The following is a 17,640-nucleotide window of genomic DNA, read 5'->3' as shown; positions in this document are numbered from 1 at the left end:
AAATAACTGCAGGTAGAGCACATAGAGCACAGCCCCCCCTTATGCATTGCCCCTGTTTGGGGGCATTTGGTGGCCACGTCTTTATGTGTACCCATACATATGGGGTATCGTTTTATTCAGGGGAACTTGCAGATTGAGGTTTAGTAAGTTTTTGGTAGTTGCCATGGAGATTTTGGGGAGAAATCTAGGTTTTTATCTGGTTTTTCCTTGATTTCTGACCAAAATCTAGGGTTGTATCTGGTTTTTCCTTGATTTCTGACCAAAGCGCTGACTTCTGCAAGGGACTGCGGCCACAATTTTCCATGTAGAAAGAGAAGAGTGGTGTCTCTGAATAGCTGAAGGTGTGCACTTTTCGTAAATATATAGATTGTGGGGGTTATCTCACAGGTAGGGGTGGTTAACACTGAAAAACTGCAGGTAGTGCACATAGAGCGCAGCCCCCAAAATTTCAACTGAAATTGCCCTTATGCATTGCCCCTGTTTTGGGGCATTTGGTGGCCACGTCTTTACGTGCACCCATACATATGGGGTATCGTTTTATTCAGGGGAACTTGCAAATTGAGGTTTAGTAAGTTTTTGGTAGTTGCCATGGAGATTTTGGGGACAAATCTAGGTTTTTTTATCTGGTTTTTCCTTGATTTCTGACCAAAGCGCTGACTTCTGCAAGGGACTGCGGCCACAATTTTTCATGTAGAAAGAGGAGAGTGGCGTCTCTGAATAGCTGAAGGTGTGCACTTTTCAGAAATATATAGTTTGCGGGGGTTATTTCACAGGTATGGGGGTGTTTAGACTAAATAACTGCAGGTAGAGCACATAGAGCACAGCCCCCCCTTATGCATTGCCCCGGTTTGGGGGCATTTGGTGGCCACGTCTTTATGTGTACCCATACATATGGGGTATCGTTTTATTCAGGGGAACTTGCAGATTGAGGTTTAGTAAGTTTTTGGTAGTTGCCATGGAGATTTTGGGGAGAAATCTAGGTTTGTATCTGGTTTTTCCTTGATTTCTGACTAAAGCGCTGACTTCTGCAAGGCACTGCGGCCACAATTTTCCATGTAGAAAGAGGAGAGTGGCGTCTCTGAATAGCTGAAGGTGTGCACTTTTCAGAAATATATAGTTTGCGGGGGTTATTTCACAGGTATGGGGGTGTTTAGACTAAATAACTGCAGGTAGAGCACATAGAGCACAGCCCCCCCTTATGCATTGCCCCTGTTTGGGGGCATTTGGTGGCCACGTCTTTATGTGTACCCATACATATGGGGTATCGTTTTATTCAGGGGAACTTGCAGATTGAGGTTTAGTAAGTTTTTGGTAGTTGCCATGGAGATTTTGGGGAGAAATCTAGGTTTTTATCTGGTTTTTCCTTGATTTCTGACCAAAATCTAGGGTTGTATCTGGTTTTTCCTTGATTTCTGACCAAAGCGCTGCCTTCTGCAAGGCACTGCGGCCACAATTTTCCATGTAGAAAGAGGAGAGTGGCGTCTCTGAATAGCTGAAGGTGTGCACTTTTCAGAAATATATAGTTTGTGGGGGTTATTTCACAGGTATGGGGGTGTTTAGACTAAATAACTGCAGATAGAGCACAGCCCCCCCTTATGCATTGCCCCTGTTTGGGGGCATTTGGTGGCCACGTCTTTATGTGTACCCATACATATGGGGTATCGTTTTATTCAGGGGAACTTGCAGATTGAGGTTTAGTAAGTTTTTGGTAGTTGCCATGGAGATTTTGGGGAGAAATCTAGGTTTTTATCTGGTTTTTCCTTGATTTCTGACCAAAGCGCTGACTTCTGCAAGGGACTGCGGCCACAATTGTCCATGTAGAAAGAGAAGAGTGGTGTCTCTGAATAGCTGAAGGTGTGCACTTTTCGGAAATATATAGATTGTGGGGGTTATCTCACAGGTAGGGGGGGTTATCAATGAAAAACTGCAGGTAGTGCACATAGAGCGCAGCCCCCAAAATTTCAACTGAAATTGCCCTTATGCATTGCCCCTGTTTTGGGGCATTTGGTGGCCACGTCTTTATGTGCACCCATACATATGGGGTATCGTTTTATTCAGGGGAACTTACAGATTGAGGTTTAGTAAGTTTTTGGTAGTTGCCATGGAGATTTTGGGGAGAAATCTAGATTTTTATCTGGTTTTTCCTTGATTTCTGACCAAAATCTAGGGTTGTATCTGGTTTTTCCTTGATTTCTGACCAAAGCGCTGACTTCTGCAAGGGACTGCGGCCACAATTTTCCATGTAGAAAGAGAAGAATGGTGTCTCTGAATAGCTGAAGGTGTGCACTTTTCGTAAATATATAGATTGTGGGGGTTATCTCACAGGTAGGGGGGGTTATCACTGAAAAACTGCAGGTAGTGCACATAGAGCGCAGCCTCCAAAATTTCAACTGAAATTGCCCTTATGCATTGCCCCTGTTTTGGGGCATTTGGTGGCCACGTCTTTATGTGCACCCATACATATGGGGTATCGTTTTATTCAGGGGAACTTGCAGATTGATGGTTAGTAAGTTTTTGGTAGTTGCCATGGAGATTTTGGGGAGAAATCTAGGTTTGTATCTAGTTTTTCCTTGATTTCTGACCAAAGCGCTAACTTCTGCAAGGGACTGCGGCCACAATTTTCCATGTAGAAAGAGAAGAGTGGTGTCTCTGAATAGCTGAAGGTGTGCACTTTTCGTAAATATATAGATTGTGGGGGTTATCTCACAGGTAGGGGGGGTTAACACTGAAAAACTGCAGGTAGTGCACATAGAGCGCAGCCCCCAAAATTTCAACTGAAATTGCCCTTATGCATTGCCCCTGTTTTGGGGCATTTGGTGGCCACGTCTTTATGTGCACCCATACATATGGGGTATCGTTTTATTCAGGGGAACTTGCAGATTGATGTTTAGTAAGTTTTTGGTAGTTGCCATGGAGATTTTGGGGAGAAATCTAGGTTTTTATCTGGTTTTTCCTTGATTTCTGACCAAAGCGCTGACTTCTGCAAGGGACTGCGGCCACAATTGTCCATGTAGAAAGAGAAGAGTGGTGTCTCTGAATAGCTGAAGGTGTGCACTTTTCGGAAATATATAGATTGTGGGGGTTATCTCACAGGTAGGGGGGGTTAACACTGAAAAACTGCAGGTAGTGCACATAGAGCGCAGCCCCCAAAATTTCAACTGAAATTGCCCTTATGCATTGCCCCTGTTTTGGGGCATTTGGTGGCCACGTCTTTATGTGCACCCATACATATGGGGTATCGTTTTATTCAGGGGAACTTGCAGATTGAGGTTTAGTAAGTTTTTGGTAGTTGCCATGGAGATTTTGGGGAGAAATCCTAGGGTTGTATCTGGTTTTTCCTTTATTTCTGACCAAAGCGCTGACTTCTGCAAGGGACTGCGGCCACAATTTTCCATGTAGAAAGAGAAGAATGGTGTCTCTGAATAGCTGAAGGTGTGCACTTTTCGTAAATATATAGATTGTGGGGGTTATCTCACAGGTAGGGGGGGTTATCACTGAAAAACTGCAGGTAGTGCACATAGAGCGCAGCCTCCAAAATTTCAACTGAAATTGCCCTTATGCATTGCCCCTGTTTTGGGGCATTTGGTGGCCACGTCTTTATGTGCACTCATACATATGGGGTATCGTTTTATTCAGGGGAACTTGCAGATTGATGGTTAGTAAGTTTTTGGTAGTTGCCATGGAGATTTTGGGGAGAAATCTAGGTTTGTATCTAGTTTTTCCTTGATTTCTGACCAAAGCGCTAACTTCTGCAAGGGACTGCGGCCACAATTTTCCATGTAGAAAGAGAAGAGTGGTGTCTCTGAATAGCTGAAGGTGTGCACTTTTCGGAAATATATAGATTGTGGGGGTTATCTCACAGGTAGGGGGGGTTAACACTGAAAAACTGCAGGTAGTGCACATAGAGCGCAGCCCCCAAAATTTCAACAGAAATTGCCCTTATGCATTGCCCCTGTTTTGGGGCATTTGGTGGCCACGTCTTTATGTGCACCCATACATATGGGGTATCGTTTTATTCAGGGGAACTTGCAGATCGATGTTTAGTAAGTTTTTGGTAGTTGCCATGGAGATTTTGGGGAGAAATCTAGGTTTTTTATCTGGTTTTTCCTTGATTTCTGACCAAAGCGCTTACTTCTGCAAGGGACTGCGGCCACAATTTTCCATGTAGAAAGAGAAGAGTGGTGTCTCTGAATAGCTGAAGGTGTGCACTTTTCAGAAATATATAGTTTGTGGGGGTTATTTCACAGGTAGGGGGGGTTAACACTGAAAAACTGCAGGAAGTGCACATAGAGCGCAGCCCCCACATTTTTAGCTGTAATTGCCCTTGTGCATTGCCCCTGCTTTGGAGTGTTTGGTGCCCATGTCTTTATGTGCACCCATACATATGGGGCATCATTTTATTCAGGAGAAGTTTGTCTTTCAAATATGCCTTTGTTAGAAAATTTTTATGAGATTTTTTTTTGTCAAATCCACATTTGATCATGCGTCCAAGTTTACGTTTTAGAAAAAAAAAAAAATGTCATAAAAAGTTCCAAATTTCACAATGCACTGACAAAAGGTATTTGGCTTTTGAGTGAAAACTACATTGCACCTAGAAACCTGAAGGTCTGTAGTTTCTAAAGATACCAAACATGAGGGGATATTTTAGATTTACATATAAGTTATGCTGCATTAACTGTTACAAGCGCTTTTCTGCTTTGTTCTGGTGTGATATTGTACTAAGTATTGCTTTAGTTTGGGGGTTACTTCTGGACAGGAACTGTGGGGTACCACCACATATTTGGTATCGTTGGAATTGGGAGTATCAGGGCTTTTACAAACAATAAAAAAAAGTGAGTAAAATTAACTTTTCTATGGAAAAAAACCTCAAAATATACAGAAATTTTTCATAATTTTATTTTTTTTTTACATATTTCACCCAAAATACACATCATATCTCCAGAAAAGTTATAAAATTTGGTATGTATGTCGAAGCCCAATTAGTGACGAAAAAAACGATATATAATTTCCCTAGTTTCGTGGAGGTTTTCCTACCAAAAAACATTGTTAAAGTGAATGAGTACAAAATGCTTAAAAAACGTCTGGCACTGGGGGGAACCGAAATGACGAATTCGGCTGGCACTTAAAGGGTTAAGCGCCTCTTCTCCAGTGTAAACAGACCCAACTTGGCCAGTCTTTCTTCATAACTGAGACTTTCCATACCCTTTACCAGCTTTGTTGCCTTTCTCTGGACCCTCTCTAACTCAATAATGTCCCGTTTGAGCACTGGAGACCAAAACTGAACAGCATATTCTAGATGGGGCCTTACCAGCGCTCTGTAAAGGGGAAGAATAACCCCCTCCTCCCGTGAATCTATACCCCTTTTAATACAGCTCAAAACCTTGTTTGCCCTTGCAGCTGCTGCCTGGCATTGCTTGCTACAGCCAAGTTTATTATCTACAAGGACTCCAAGGTCCTTCTCCATTATTGATTTGCCTAGTGCAGTCCCATTAAGGGTATACGGGGCTAGCATATTTTTACATCCCAGGTGCATGACCTTACATTAAATCTCATCTGCCACTTAGCTGCCCATATTGCCAGTTGGTCAAAATCCTGCTGCAGGGATGTCATATCCTGGATAGAATTGACTGGTCTGCAGAGTTTTGTGTCATCTGCAAACACTGATACATTACTCATAATACCCTCCCCCAAGTCATTTATGAACAAGTTAAACAAAAGTGGACCCAGTACAGAACCCTGAGGGACCCCACTGAGAACCTTATTCCAAGTAGAGAACGTACCATTAACAACCACCCTCTGTACCCGATCCTGTAGCCAGTTTTCAATCCATGTGCAAACGACTTCACTAAGACCAATAGACCTTAGTTTAGAAAGCAGTCGTTTGTGGGGAACTGTATCAAATGCTTTGGCAAAATCCAAATAGATTATACCTACTGCATCCCCACTGTCCAGCTTCTTACTTACCTCATCATAAAAAGCAATTAAATTGGTCTGACATGACCTGTCCTTCATAAAGCCATGCTGATTACAGCTCATAATGGCATTCTCCACTACATAATTTTGTATGTTATCCCTTAACAAGCTTTCAAATAACTTGCCCACCACGGATGTCAAACTTACAGGCCTATAATTGCCAGGCTGAGATCTTACTCCCTTTTTAAATATAGGAAGTACCATACCTGATGAAAGGGAGTCTGAGAATATCAGAAACAAGGGCCACTGTAATTCTGACCCTAGCTCTCTCAGTACCTGAGGGTGTATTCCATCTGGCCCAGGTGCCTTGTTTACATTTATCGTGTGTAACCCTTTAAGCACCATATCCTGTGCCAACCACTGTGAAGTTGGAGCTGAGGCAACAGTGCAGCTATTGGGTGGGACTTGGCCCACTGGCTCCTCTACTGTATACACAGAAGAAAAGAACTGGTTAAGCACATCTGCCTTTTCTGTATCCGCTGTAACCCTATTGTTACTATAACTCAATGGGGCCACACCCTCAACCTGCATCTTTTTACTATTAATATACTTAAAAAACTTTTTGGGGTTAGTCTTGGCCTCGGCCGCAATGCGCTCCTCATTTTCTATCTTTGCCTTCCGGATTGCTGTTTTACAACACTTGTTACAGTGTTTATATTCATTAAACGCAGCTACTGTCCCCTCTGACTTATATTTCTTAAAAGCTTTCCTTTTTCTCCCTATTAACTTCTTTACCTCAGAGTTAAGCCACATAGGGTGATTCTTAACACTTCTACTTTTTCTTATTAATGGAATAAACTGAGAACAGTAATGATTTAATATCATTTTAAATGACAACCATTTCTGCTCTGTGTTTTTATCAGAAAACATAATGCCCCAATCTTTGCCCTGAAGCGCTGCCCTTAAGGAGCTAAAATTTGCCTTCCTAAAATTCATTGTCTTTGTTGCCCCCGTGTAAATTTGTTTCCTGCACCAAACATCAAATGAAATAACATTATGGTCACTATTACCCAGGGGTTCAACCACTTGCACATTTGCTATACGTTCTGGGTCATTAGAGATCACTAGATATAGCATGGTTCCTGGTTGGCTCCTCAACAACCTGTGACATAAAGTTGTCATGCAGCAAGTTTATAAACTTGTTCCCAGTTACTGTCCTGGCAGTACTATGGCTCCAGTCAATATCAGGATAATTAAAATCCCCCATTATTATCACTTGCCCCAAACTAGCAGCCTTTTCTATTTACAACAGGAGCTGGGCCTCCTCCTCTTCGCTTACATTAGGGGGTCTATAGCATACGCCTACAATTAGTTTGGTAGCTTCTTTACTATCTGTGAGAAGCTCAACCCATAAGGATTCAGCTCCCTCTGTTCCCACCATCACTTCCTCTTTAATATTTGCTTTTAGTTCCTGCTTAACGAACAGACACACCCCTCCTCCTTTTCTATTGCCCCTGTCCCTCCGAAACAATGTATAACCCCCAATATAAACAGCCCAGTCATGAGACTCATTCAACCAAGTTTCAGCAACACCAATCACATCATATTTCCGCTCCAACGCCAGTACCACCAGCTCTCCCATTTTACCAGTCAGACTCCTTGCATTGGTAAACATACATTTAATACTGGTACCAGTGTGAGAATGACATGTAAATAACTTAAGGGCCTCCCTGCCATTATCAGTATCCCGAAGCAAGTCTCCTCCCCCATTTTCCCTTGCTATGCCCGCTACCTCATCTATCCTGTCTACCACAGAATTTCCCGCTGCACCCTCCCCCTCCACTCCTAGTTTAAAATCTCCTCCAGCCCTCTAGCCATCTTTTCCCCCAAAGCAGCTGCCCCATCATCATTGAGGTGCAGCCCATCCCTGGCAAAGAGCCTGTAGCCGAAATCAGCCCAGTTCTCGAGAAACCCAAAGCCCTCCTCCCTGCACCAATCTCTCAGCCACGCATTAATCTCCCTAAGCTCCCGCTGCCTTCTTAACGTTGCTCGTGGCACAGGTAATATCTCTGAGAAAATTACCTTGGAAGTCCTCGCCCTCAACTTCTTGCCTAGCTTTTTAAAATCGTTTTTGAGGACTTCCCCCCCTCCTCTAACTTTGTCATTGGTACCTATGTGTACCAAGACCGCTGGGTCTTCCCCAGCCCCTCCCAAAAATTTGTCCACTCGTTCCACCACATGCCGAACCCTAGCACCAGGCAAGCAACACACAGTTCGGCATGTAGGGTCTTTGCGACAAATTACCCTATCCACCTTTCTAATAATTGAATCCCCTACAACTATAGCCTGCCTTCCCTTCCTAGCACTACTCCCCCCACCAGTATTAGAGGTGCCGGCTCCCAGGGTGCTCTGAGAGTCAGCCCGCTCCATACATGCCAGCTCAGAGCTGTCTTCCCCAGCATCTTCACCTAAAGCGGCAAATCTATTGGTTTGTACAAGCAGTGAACCAGCCCCCCTACCCCTGCGTCCCCTACTTCCCCTCTTTACTGTCACAAATTAGTATCCCTCATTAACCTCCACTGTCCCTTCTCCACCCCCCACTACACCGGCCCCTGCCAGTGGTTGCTCAGTGAGCCTCCTGTTCTCCCCCATGTTTGCAGCTGCCCTCAGGGCTGCCAGTTCCCCCCTTAGATTCTGCACCTCAGATTCCAAGAGGAAAACCCACCTGCATCTCTCACAAGTAAATGCTGCATGGAACTGCTGCTCCAGGACCACATACATTCGACAAGATACACACTGAGTAACACCAGCAATCATACTGCAACTCATATTGCGACTGGGTGCTTACAGTCTCCCGAGTGCAATCCCTTGTATAGTGCCTTTTTAGTTTCAAATGCCTTTTTGTTTTTAACGCTTACTAAACACTTAATTTACATGCAACACTTTATATTACATGCAACACTCGCTTAGCAGCTCCCACACTCGCTGTGCAGCCAGAAACTTATAGAGGTTCAAAACAATATTAATTTATTATATTATATAAAAACATGAGTTGCGGGCTTGTACTGGGCAGATGGACTAGTGGTGAATATGGCCCGCCGCCCGCCTCTAGACACAATTGATCATGACCTCAGAGCATCAAACCTGCACATATGAATCACATGCTACTACCATTTTTGGTGACATTCATATAAAAAGTACTTAGCTGTTATAGGTATCACTAAGTGATTGCCCCATAGTGTTTTTTGTTCTTAAAACTTTGTTTTCTCTCTTTTAGCTGTACAATGCATTTGGCTTCATCCAATTTCTTCCTCTACCACACAAGAAGATATTCCAAAACGTAGACGTTGTTTTTGCATTCCTGGGTAAGGTGGTAGAGGAGCATAAGGAAACTTTGCTACCTGGGGAACCACGAGATTATATAGATTGCTACTTGGAGGAGCTTAAAAAGGTATAGTATATGTAATCGGAAGTTTTTATGTGGGCTACAAACCTGTTTTTAGAACCTATGTCAGTATGCTTCCCTGCAATTTAGATAAAATGTTGGGTATTGTCAAAAAAATACTACAAAAGCAATTTATATCCCCATTTTAAAAATTGTCTGGGTCCCTAAAATTAAATGGCCCTTAGTTGTGATTTATGGAGTGTTCATAAAGTTTGTGTCACGCAGAGTATCCCAAACTCAGAACAAAAGCCAAGATCCCAGTCAGAGCTCAGCTTATAACAGCCACCTTTCGCTTCAGGAGGAGCCTTCTGCTACTCGGGTGCTGGCAGGACTTATGTGAAATTATCAAGGAAGAGTTCTGAGCAGGCTAGGGAACCTAAGTGTAAAAACAGAGTCTGGGAGTGCAAACTAAGTCGAAAAACAGGCCGAGGTCAAAAACATGCTAGCAACGAGGTACTGAATTGAAATATCAGGCAAAGGGTCACTTCAGACACAATCAGCAAAGTCAGAGGTCAGGCAAAAGTCAAAACACGAAAGGACAATCAGAATAATTACACCCAGGAACAAGGAAACAGAACCGGAGTTAGGCAACGAAAATATGTGCAGGCGCCTTTAAATATTTGAATTTCACGTTGTGCGCAATGATGTTGCACGTCGCGCCAAATTTAAACGATGCATGCACTTTCCACGCGCACAAGAAGGAAGCGGTGGGCATCCCCGCTGCCCCACTAGACCACCAGGTATTGTTATATTACCCCCGTCCTTTAAGAGGGGGCTGCTGGACCCTAGGCTTCTCTGGTAACCTGGCATAAAATTGTTGGATAAGGGCGATCAGCCCTGACATCAGAGGCAGGAACCCAAGATCTTTCTTCAGGACCGTAACCTCTCCAGTGTACAAAATACTGCAGCCTCCCCCTGAAATGGTTTAGAGTGTTGGCAAACTGCACATGAATTAATATAATTTCCAACGTCTTGTCTCATTGAAGCCCACTAGAGTGAATGAGACAACAGAGTACAAATCTTATTTTGGCCAGGCCTTTACAGCCTCACATAAATATAAGAGATGTCAACCCTAATTTTAATTTCACTTCTAATGGATAGGGCGCCTTACCCCAACTTAAACCGCATAAGTGCCGCTCCCTCAATCTCCTACAGCCTGCACCATGGCATTCATTTCTGCTCCCTTTTGCGTGTCACCCGGCGGCCATTTTGCCGGGTGACGTCATTGAGAGCGCGCACCTGACCTCTTCAAGGATTTTTTTTTTTTTCAAGCTTCTGCTTTTTTAAACAATGCTGTACAGACAGCTTTTTCCTTAAAATGAAACTGTTAGGGCATTAAACAACAATAAAATTGAACAGGAATGCAGTGTAGATTGCTTAAGTATTTCAGCAAACACTGTTTAAGCTTACAAGACTCACTTATAAAATACCTGCAGATCAGATTCAGCGGTGAAAAGGTTAAACTTTCCTGCCTGCAGTCAGAAGAACGTGTTCCAAGAGAGGAAGCAGAGAGCTCTTGTTTACAAAGGCAGAGTTAGTATAGCAACTGCCTATGCAATCGGCTCATTGGAGGATTGACTGTGGGCGTGGTTAAAGGGTTCAATCGTCTGCTGTGTAGAGAAGAGATCCATCTCAAGTGAGCATGCTCATTAAAATGGCTTGGAACTGGGCATGTGCACCACGCCAGGCAGACAAGGAGATTCTGAAGGGAGGGGGAGTTACACAGCTCTACAGTGTTTGCTTCTGAAGGACAGGAGTGGCAGGTATTTAAACAGAGCTGTGAGGCTTTTCTCTGCTAAAATTTTTTGTTGGGGGGGGTTGACATGTCCTTTAAGATAAAAGACAAAACTTCTGGAAAGAGCATCAGCTTTCAAATTCTTGAACCCTGACCTTTAAGTTAAAATAAAATTAAAATGGATAAAGAATAAAGCTCATCTTGCTTGTTTAGGGTTCAATGGTTTAGCAGATTCAATGTACAGTAAATTCTTATGATCAGTGAAGACAGTAACCAAATATTTAGCTCCCTCTAACAGATGTCTCCACTCCTCAAAAGCCCATTTAACTGCCAGCAACTCCCTGCTACTGATTTCCTAATTTAGCCTCCGTAGGAGAGAATTTCCTAGAAAAGAAGGCACACGGATGGATCTTACCGGTAACAAGGTGTCGTTGTGACTGCACTGCTCCAGCTCACACCTCAGAAGCGTCAACCTCAATGAGGAAAGGAAGAGCAGAATCTGGGTGGCGAGGAACTGGAGCCGAAATAAATTCTTTAAGAAGCTGAAAAGCATAAATGCTTCAGCTGGCCAAATACTGGAGTCGACCCCTTTCTTAATAAGGGCCATGATCAGGGCCACCAGAGAAGAAAACCCTTTTATGAATTGCAGTTAGCAAAACCCAGAAATCTTTGAATGGCATGTAAGAAAAGTGGTTGAGCCCAATTTAAAATTGCCTCAACCTTGGTTGGTTTTGTACGGGGAGTTAACATGCCCCTATGGCTTTAAACCCTACAACTTCTTAGTTTATGCTGTTACTGGACAAAGACCCATGTATCCAGTTCATAGTTTTGCATATGTGCCTTACTGGTTTACAGGGTGACTCCACCCTTTGCACTCTAATATAGTGTTTAGCAAAGGGATGGGTCTTCTACTTCGGCTGCCTCTGTGTCTCAGGTGAAGGTCCACTGAGCCTGGGATCAACAGGACCCCAATAAAACCATAGTTTACCCTAGAGTCACCGACCACTCTACTGAAGTCGGGGACAGGGACCCCGTGAATGAGGACCAGTTAGATAGTTATTCTTGTGGAGCACTTTCTAGGAAAGTGAGATAGCGAGGGAAGGAAGCAAGAGCAGTTTTGGCTCCACCAAGGAAAGTAGCTGGAAGTATCCTTCCATATAGGCACTTAGCATAGGGCACGGTTAAGACATAGGAGACAGGCAGTACCTAAACCCTGATCCACAGTCGGCTGTAGAACTCTTAAAGCTAAAGGGATACCTCCCAACATTTGAAAATCACAAAGAGGGACAAAAAGATCTGCCGCATGTAGCGCTGCAAAATTTGTGTGGCCATGCCCATTTTACAAAAACAGGTTTTTTTCCATCCAGCATCAGATGCATTAGGTTTAAGGCAGAGGGCAGCAGCAGCAATAAATCCAAAGAATAAATGTGCAGTGTGGTATATACAATACCGAAGTCCTCAGCGCTCTTGATAATGTTCCATAAAAATGAAAACGTGTGCTTGTGATCCTGCAGCTCCTCTTCAAAATAACCCCTTTGGCTGGGTCCCAAAAGCTTTCAGAGATGTGTGGTAGGTGCGCTCCTACCACACATCTCTGAAAGCAATAAATCCAGACTGGCTCGATTTAGTATCTCGGCTGCAGTCTTATCTTGGGAGGCATTGCGGGACATTCAGGCAGCTATCCGGGACAGTGGGTTGTGCTATAGAAAATGGAACAGTTGAAGGTTATGCTAAAGGTATTCACCCTGAGGACTGAAGTATTTATCCAGACTGCTTCCATAGGGGTGCCAAGCTGACCAGGTGCATTTACCCTGCCCGATCTCCCAAAAGAGGTGGGATAAACTGGTGTGCATCTGTATCTGCATTGTGAGTATATTACTTTACCCTGCACGTTACCCCATGCTCTAACCTATTCTAGCTGGTGCTTGACTGTTTTACAGCCAATTAGGGGTTACAGTTCCATCTCCAAACCATGTTGGGAGATCATGTACCCCAAAAAATAAACAGAAGGAACCTCAAGCTTAGCATATAATTGACGCTGCCTAAGTCTATGAAGTATCTCCTGTAACAACAATGGTCCTCTAAATTAGGGGAATAGATTAGAATATCATCTAAGCATACTACCTACTACTTAGAAGATCACTAATATTGTACTTTACAAATTCTAGGCATTACCAGATATTCATAATGCCCTTCACGGGTAGTGAAAATTGTGGTGCCCTTAACCCTGTCAAAGAGTTCTGAGATCAAGTGGAGAGGGTAACAATTTTTAATAGTGACTTTATTCAGATCTCGCTTATCAATAAAAAGCATTTTCCAGATTCTCCTTTATTATTATTAACATTTATTTATAAAGCGCCAACATATTCCGCAGCACTGTACAATAAATATATCCTTAATATACTCTTGAGTTTGAGCTTGACTTTCTATAAGAGAAAGTGGATAGGTTCTGTCCTTAGGAGGAACGGCCCCAGGAGCTAATTTGATTGCACAATCATAAGACCTATGTACAGGTAGAGTCTCAGCCACCCATTTAGAAAATACACAAGGGAAGGCTGTATAATGAGGAGGAAGAACTTCTAGAGAGGTTGTAGCTAACGAAACAGGCTTCTTAAAACATGAACCTTCACAGTCTAACTCCCATCAAATTATTTTGTGGTAGCCCAGTCAACGTGTGAATTAGGTCTTCCAGGGTTACAAAAACATAAGATCACAGGGGTATCAGGAAAGTTAATAACATGGAAGAAAATCTGTTCCATATGCAAACCTTCAATGGACATGGCTAGATCCTGAGACTTCGAAGATACAAACCCACAACCCCAGAGGACTCCTACTGATTGTCAGTAATCTGAGAGGGGGAAGCAAGGAAATGGAGGGAATACTCAATTTTCAGGCAAAATTGGCATCCAAAAAATTCCCTGCCAAAAAGGCTGAAATCTTCTTACTACCGCTTCCCCATTCAAGGAGAACAGGAATAAACATTTTAGAAGAGAGAAATCGGGGAGTAGAAACTGCATTACCCAAACAGGACTCCTCAGACCGGCTTTGCAGTTTCCTGGCCCCTTTGGACAATTATTTCGGAAATGACTCCCCTCCCCACAATACATACACAACCCGTTTGTACGTCTACAGAGTCTATCTCCCGAAGATAAACAAGTAGAACCCTACTGCATAAGCTCCTTTACAGGAATAGAAGTAGCAAGTTTCGTATGGGCTCAGACACCTGAGGAGGGGAGTTGGTCATGGAACCAACGGCTCTCACTTGACGCCTCTCCCTATGTCTCCTGTCAATCTAAATAGCGAGAAACAGTAAAGCGTCCAGAGAGGTCAGGGCAGAGTAATTAATAATACTCCTTTATAGCATTGGAAAGTCCTACCCTGAACTGCCCAGTGGTGAAACCCCGTGCAATACTCCTCAACCAGCCTCCTGCCCTGTTTCAGGCTATGGATGACTGTATCAGCAGAAGCAGCTGATCAGGGTCATCACAGATAGTAGCCATGGCTTTAAAAAATGTCTCAAGAGAGTAGGAAAGAAGCGGGGTAAAAAACTGAGGTATAATTTGCATGCCTCCTTAAAGGCAAAAAATTGACTCAGATTCCCAGAGAATCTCTTTGGGAAAGGTATCTTTCGAGAGGAACTCCCGTAGGGATTGGCAGTGATAGGTCAGGATTGGCCAGGTAGTGGAGTGGAAGTAGTGGGCGAAGTCGGAGTTCAGGTCAAAACACAAAAGTACAGTCAGAATAATCACACCCGGGAACTAGAAAACAGAACCAAAGTTGGGAAAGGAAAATATGTACAGGCGCCTTTAAATATTTGAATTTCGTGCTGATGATGACACGTCACGCTGAATTTAAAGGATGCGCTTGGCGCTCACATCAGAGGGAAGAGGAGGGCATCCCCACTGCCACACTAGACTACCAGGTATTGTTACAGCTTGTTAGGTTAGGTTAGAACATATAATGGGGTGGAAGGGGAGCAGCAGTTGCCCTCTAGGCAGCAGTAGAACAGGGATAGGCATTCTGTAAGGCTAATGTCAGTTATCCATTTCCCATTCACCCCATGTGTATACAGTTACAGGAATGCTCTGTCACTGTGCGCAAGGGGAGGATTTTGGCCAGATTATCAGATTTTTGGCCGAAAAAAAAAATAAGAAGCAGAAATATTTTTTTCGGTGTATTTATTCATGTATTTATCTATTGATTCACAACCATTAGTACTGACCAATTGATGTATTTTTATGAGGAATTAGGTTTCACATGTAGCTAATAAATTGTGTTCACATTAAAAAAACACGTGTGGTTATTTTATTTAAGAGTAGCGCCAACTCTGTAAAGGTACATATCTTATTATGTTGTATGGGATTAGGTAGAGGAAGTAATTAGGACACTTTATTACAGTGTTTACACAATACACTTATTGGATAGTAGTTATACTATTTAAGTTTAAAATTCACTAAAACAAAAGGGGTGACCTTTCTCCTTTTTTTTTCCCTTTTTTTCACATTGATTTTTTTCTCACACTGAGTTTATATATTAGGAAAAGACTGCACATATTGGCATGGGTTTGGGCCCTGCATCAGGGGGAATAAGCACATAAAGCTATATAGCCTGCCCCCAACATTGATAATGATAATGCTACTGTGTGTTCTGGGACATTAAACAAAGTGGTCACTGGTATGAACTGTGTATAGTGTGCTTGAGGGAAGAAATCGCTGCCTCACGCTGTATATAGTATGCTTGCTATGTCAGTTCCCGGTGCTTGGGTGCCACATTGTGCCATGAAATGTTGGAGGCTAATGGAACAAGAGAGCTCCCCATCTTGGATTTAGTTAGAAATATATCATTAATATTCACATGCTCGGTATGCTCTGAGCAGCTGTTAAAGAGATACTGACACCAGAAATGAAACCTTTTTTACATCTGTCATAACATTGTCTTTGCATGAGCTTTATAATTTTGCCATAAAAGTATTTGTCCAAGCTTTTACATTCCCTATCTGATCCCCCATGTTCCTCTATGAGGGGGCGGCCATATTTGTCCAGCAGGAGGCTGTTAGCATTAGAAGCTATAACTGACAGGCTGAGAAGGGACAGTCAGGTTGGCAAAACAGTCAGGTTTTGGGATTTCAAGTAACAATTACTTACAAAAGCAAACCTATCAGCAAAAAATGATCAACACGACCTATAGGCAACTTTTTATGTAGATTCTTATTTTAAAAAGTTGTTTTTTCGTGTCAGTATCACTTTAAGAAGCTAACCTTAGAGGTTGTCGCAAATGATTAAGCAGAAAATTTGCTTATATCAAGCATAGATTTGCTTATTATAGAAGCTGATGTTACAGGACTGATTATTAAATTCTGATGCTAGTTGCACTGGTCTAAGGCTGATGCCACACGTGGCGTTTTTACGCTGCGTTTTTTCTAATTCTCTCAGCGGCTGAAAAACGCCCGATATCATCATCCATAGAAATAACTTGAAAAGACTCGAGGCAAACCACACAAAGCGTAAATACGCTAGAAAATGCCTTAGCACGGATTTTTCAAGCGTTGGCTGAAATACGCCAGTATTTGCAAAGCAAGCTATTCCTATGTATACACAAAGGTAGCTGCCAGACCTAGCTGAAATACGCGGCGTTTTTTACTATTTTGCACTATTAGCACCATGGAAACGGGATTTGCTACGTCACCAGTTCTAGGCTGAAAAACGCCATAGTCAGGGGCTGTGTGGCTTGTGCAGCGTTTTTAGGCTGAGAAAAAACGCAGCGTAAAAACGCCACGTGTGGCATCAGCCTAAGAGCACTCATGTAGTAATTGTCTACTGGATATTATTTAATAATCAGGCTTATATTGTGATATTTATATTCTGTATATACAGTATATTGTGGGTCGGTCCCTAAGCTTAGTAACTAAAAGGAGCACAGAGAATTTGCAATTAGTGATGAGCGAATTTGTCCCGTTTCGCTTCGCCGAATTATTCGCGAAACTGCGAAAAAATTCATGAAACGGCGAAAATTTCGCGAAACTAATCTGTCGCGCGGCGTAATTTTTCGCGCGGCGAAATAAATTTGGCGCCACCGTTTTCGTTGCGCGGCGGAATTTTCCGTCGCGCGAAAATAACTACACAAATTCTACAGGTGGTTTTGTTTGTGGGTTGCACCTTTTTCACTGAGAACAACATCCAAGGGGTTGGTGAGCAGCATGTTGCCCCCGAGCTGATGTAGAGAGAGATATTCTGAGACAATTTGCAATTGGTCTTCATTTTTTTTATTTATGAGGGCCGATTCACTTAAGTGCGTTGAAACGAGCGCTATTTCTAGCATGCGTTAAAATTTTTATCCAGATGCTGTGTGTGTTATTTAAGTCGTGAAGACTATTTTCATGCTATATTGGACGCATCACATCAACGCATCGCGCACAAATAGTCGCCGTGTGCAAAAAAACGCACGCCATATTAGCCAAACACGGCATTACTTTCGGAAAACTACTGTTCTGAAAATGCCCATTTCCCTGCAAACTGGCGGCTGCATCACTCTAGGGCCAACACAGACT

General features: G+C 43.0%; 1 protein-coding gene across 2 annotated transcripts in view; it reads left to right on the top strand.

The window, feature by feature from the left end:
- Nucleotides 1-17,640, top strand: part of LOC105945483 (cytochrome P450 2J6) — a 70,110-nt gene that overhangs the window by 26,552 nt on the left and 25,918 nt on the right. For both annotated transcript variants that reach the window (XM_031900742.1, XM_031900741.1), the window contains exon 5: nucleotides 9,191-9,364. In XM_031900742.1, coding sequence (XP_031756602.1) covers nucleotides 9,191-9,364 — 174 coding nt within the window. The remainder of the gene's footprint in view (nucleotides 1-9,190; nucleotides 9,365-17,640) is intronic.

The sequence above is a fragment of the Xenopus tropicalis genome, chromosome 4, assembly GCF_000004195.4.
Source record: "Xenopus tropicalis strain Nigerian chromosome 4, UCB_Xtro_10.0, whole genome shotgun sequence".
NCBI lineage: Eukaryota > Metazoa > Chordata > Amphibia > Anura > Pipidae > Xenopus > Xenopus tropicalis.
The sequence above is the reverse complement of the archived record's forward strand: the minus strand, read 5'-3'. Positions and strand labels throughout refer to the sequence as shown.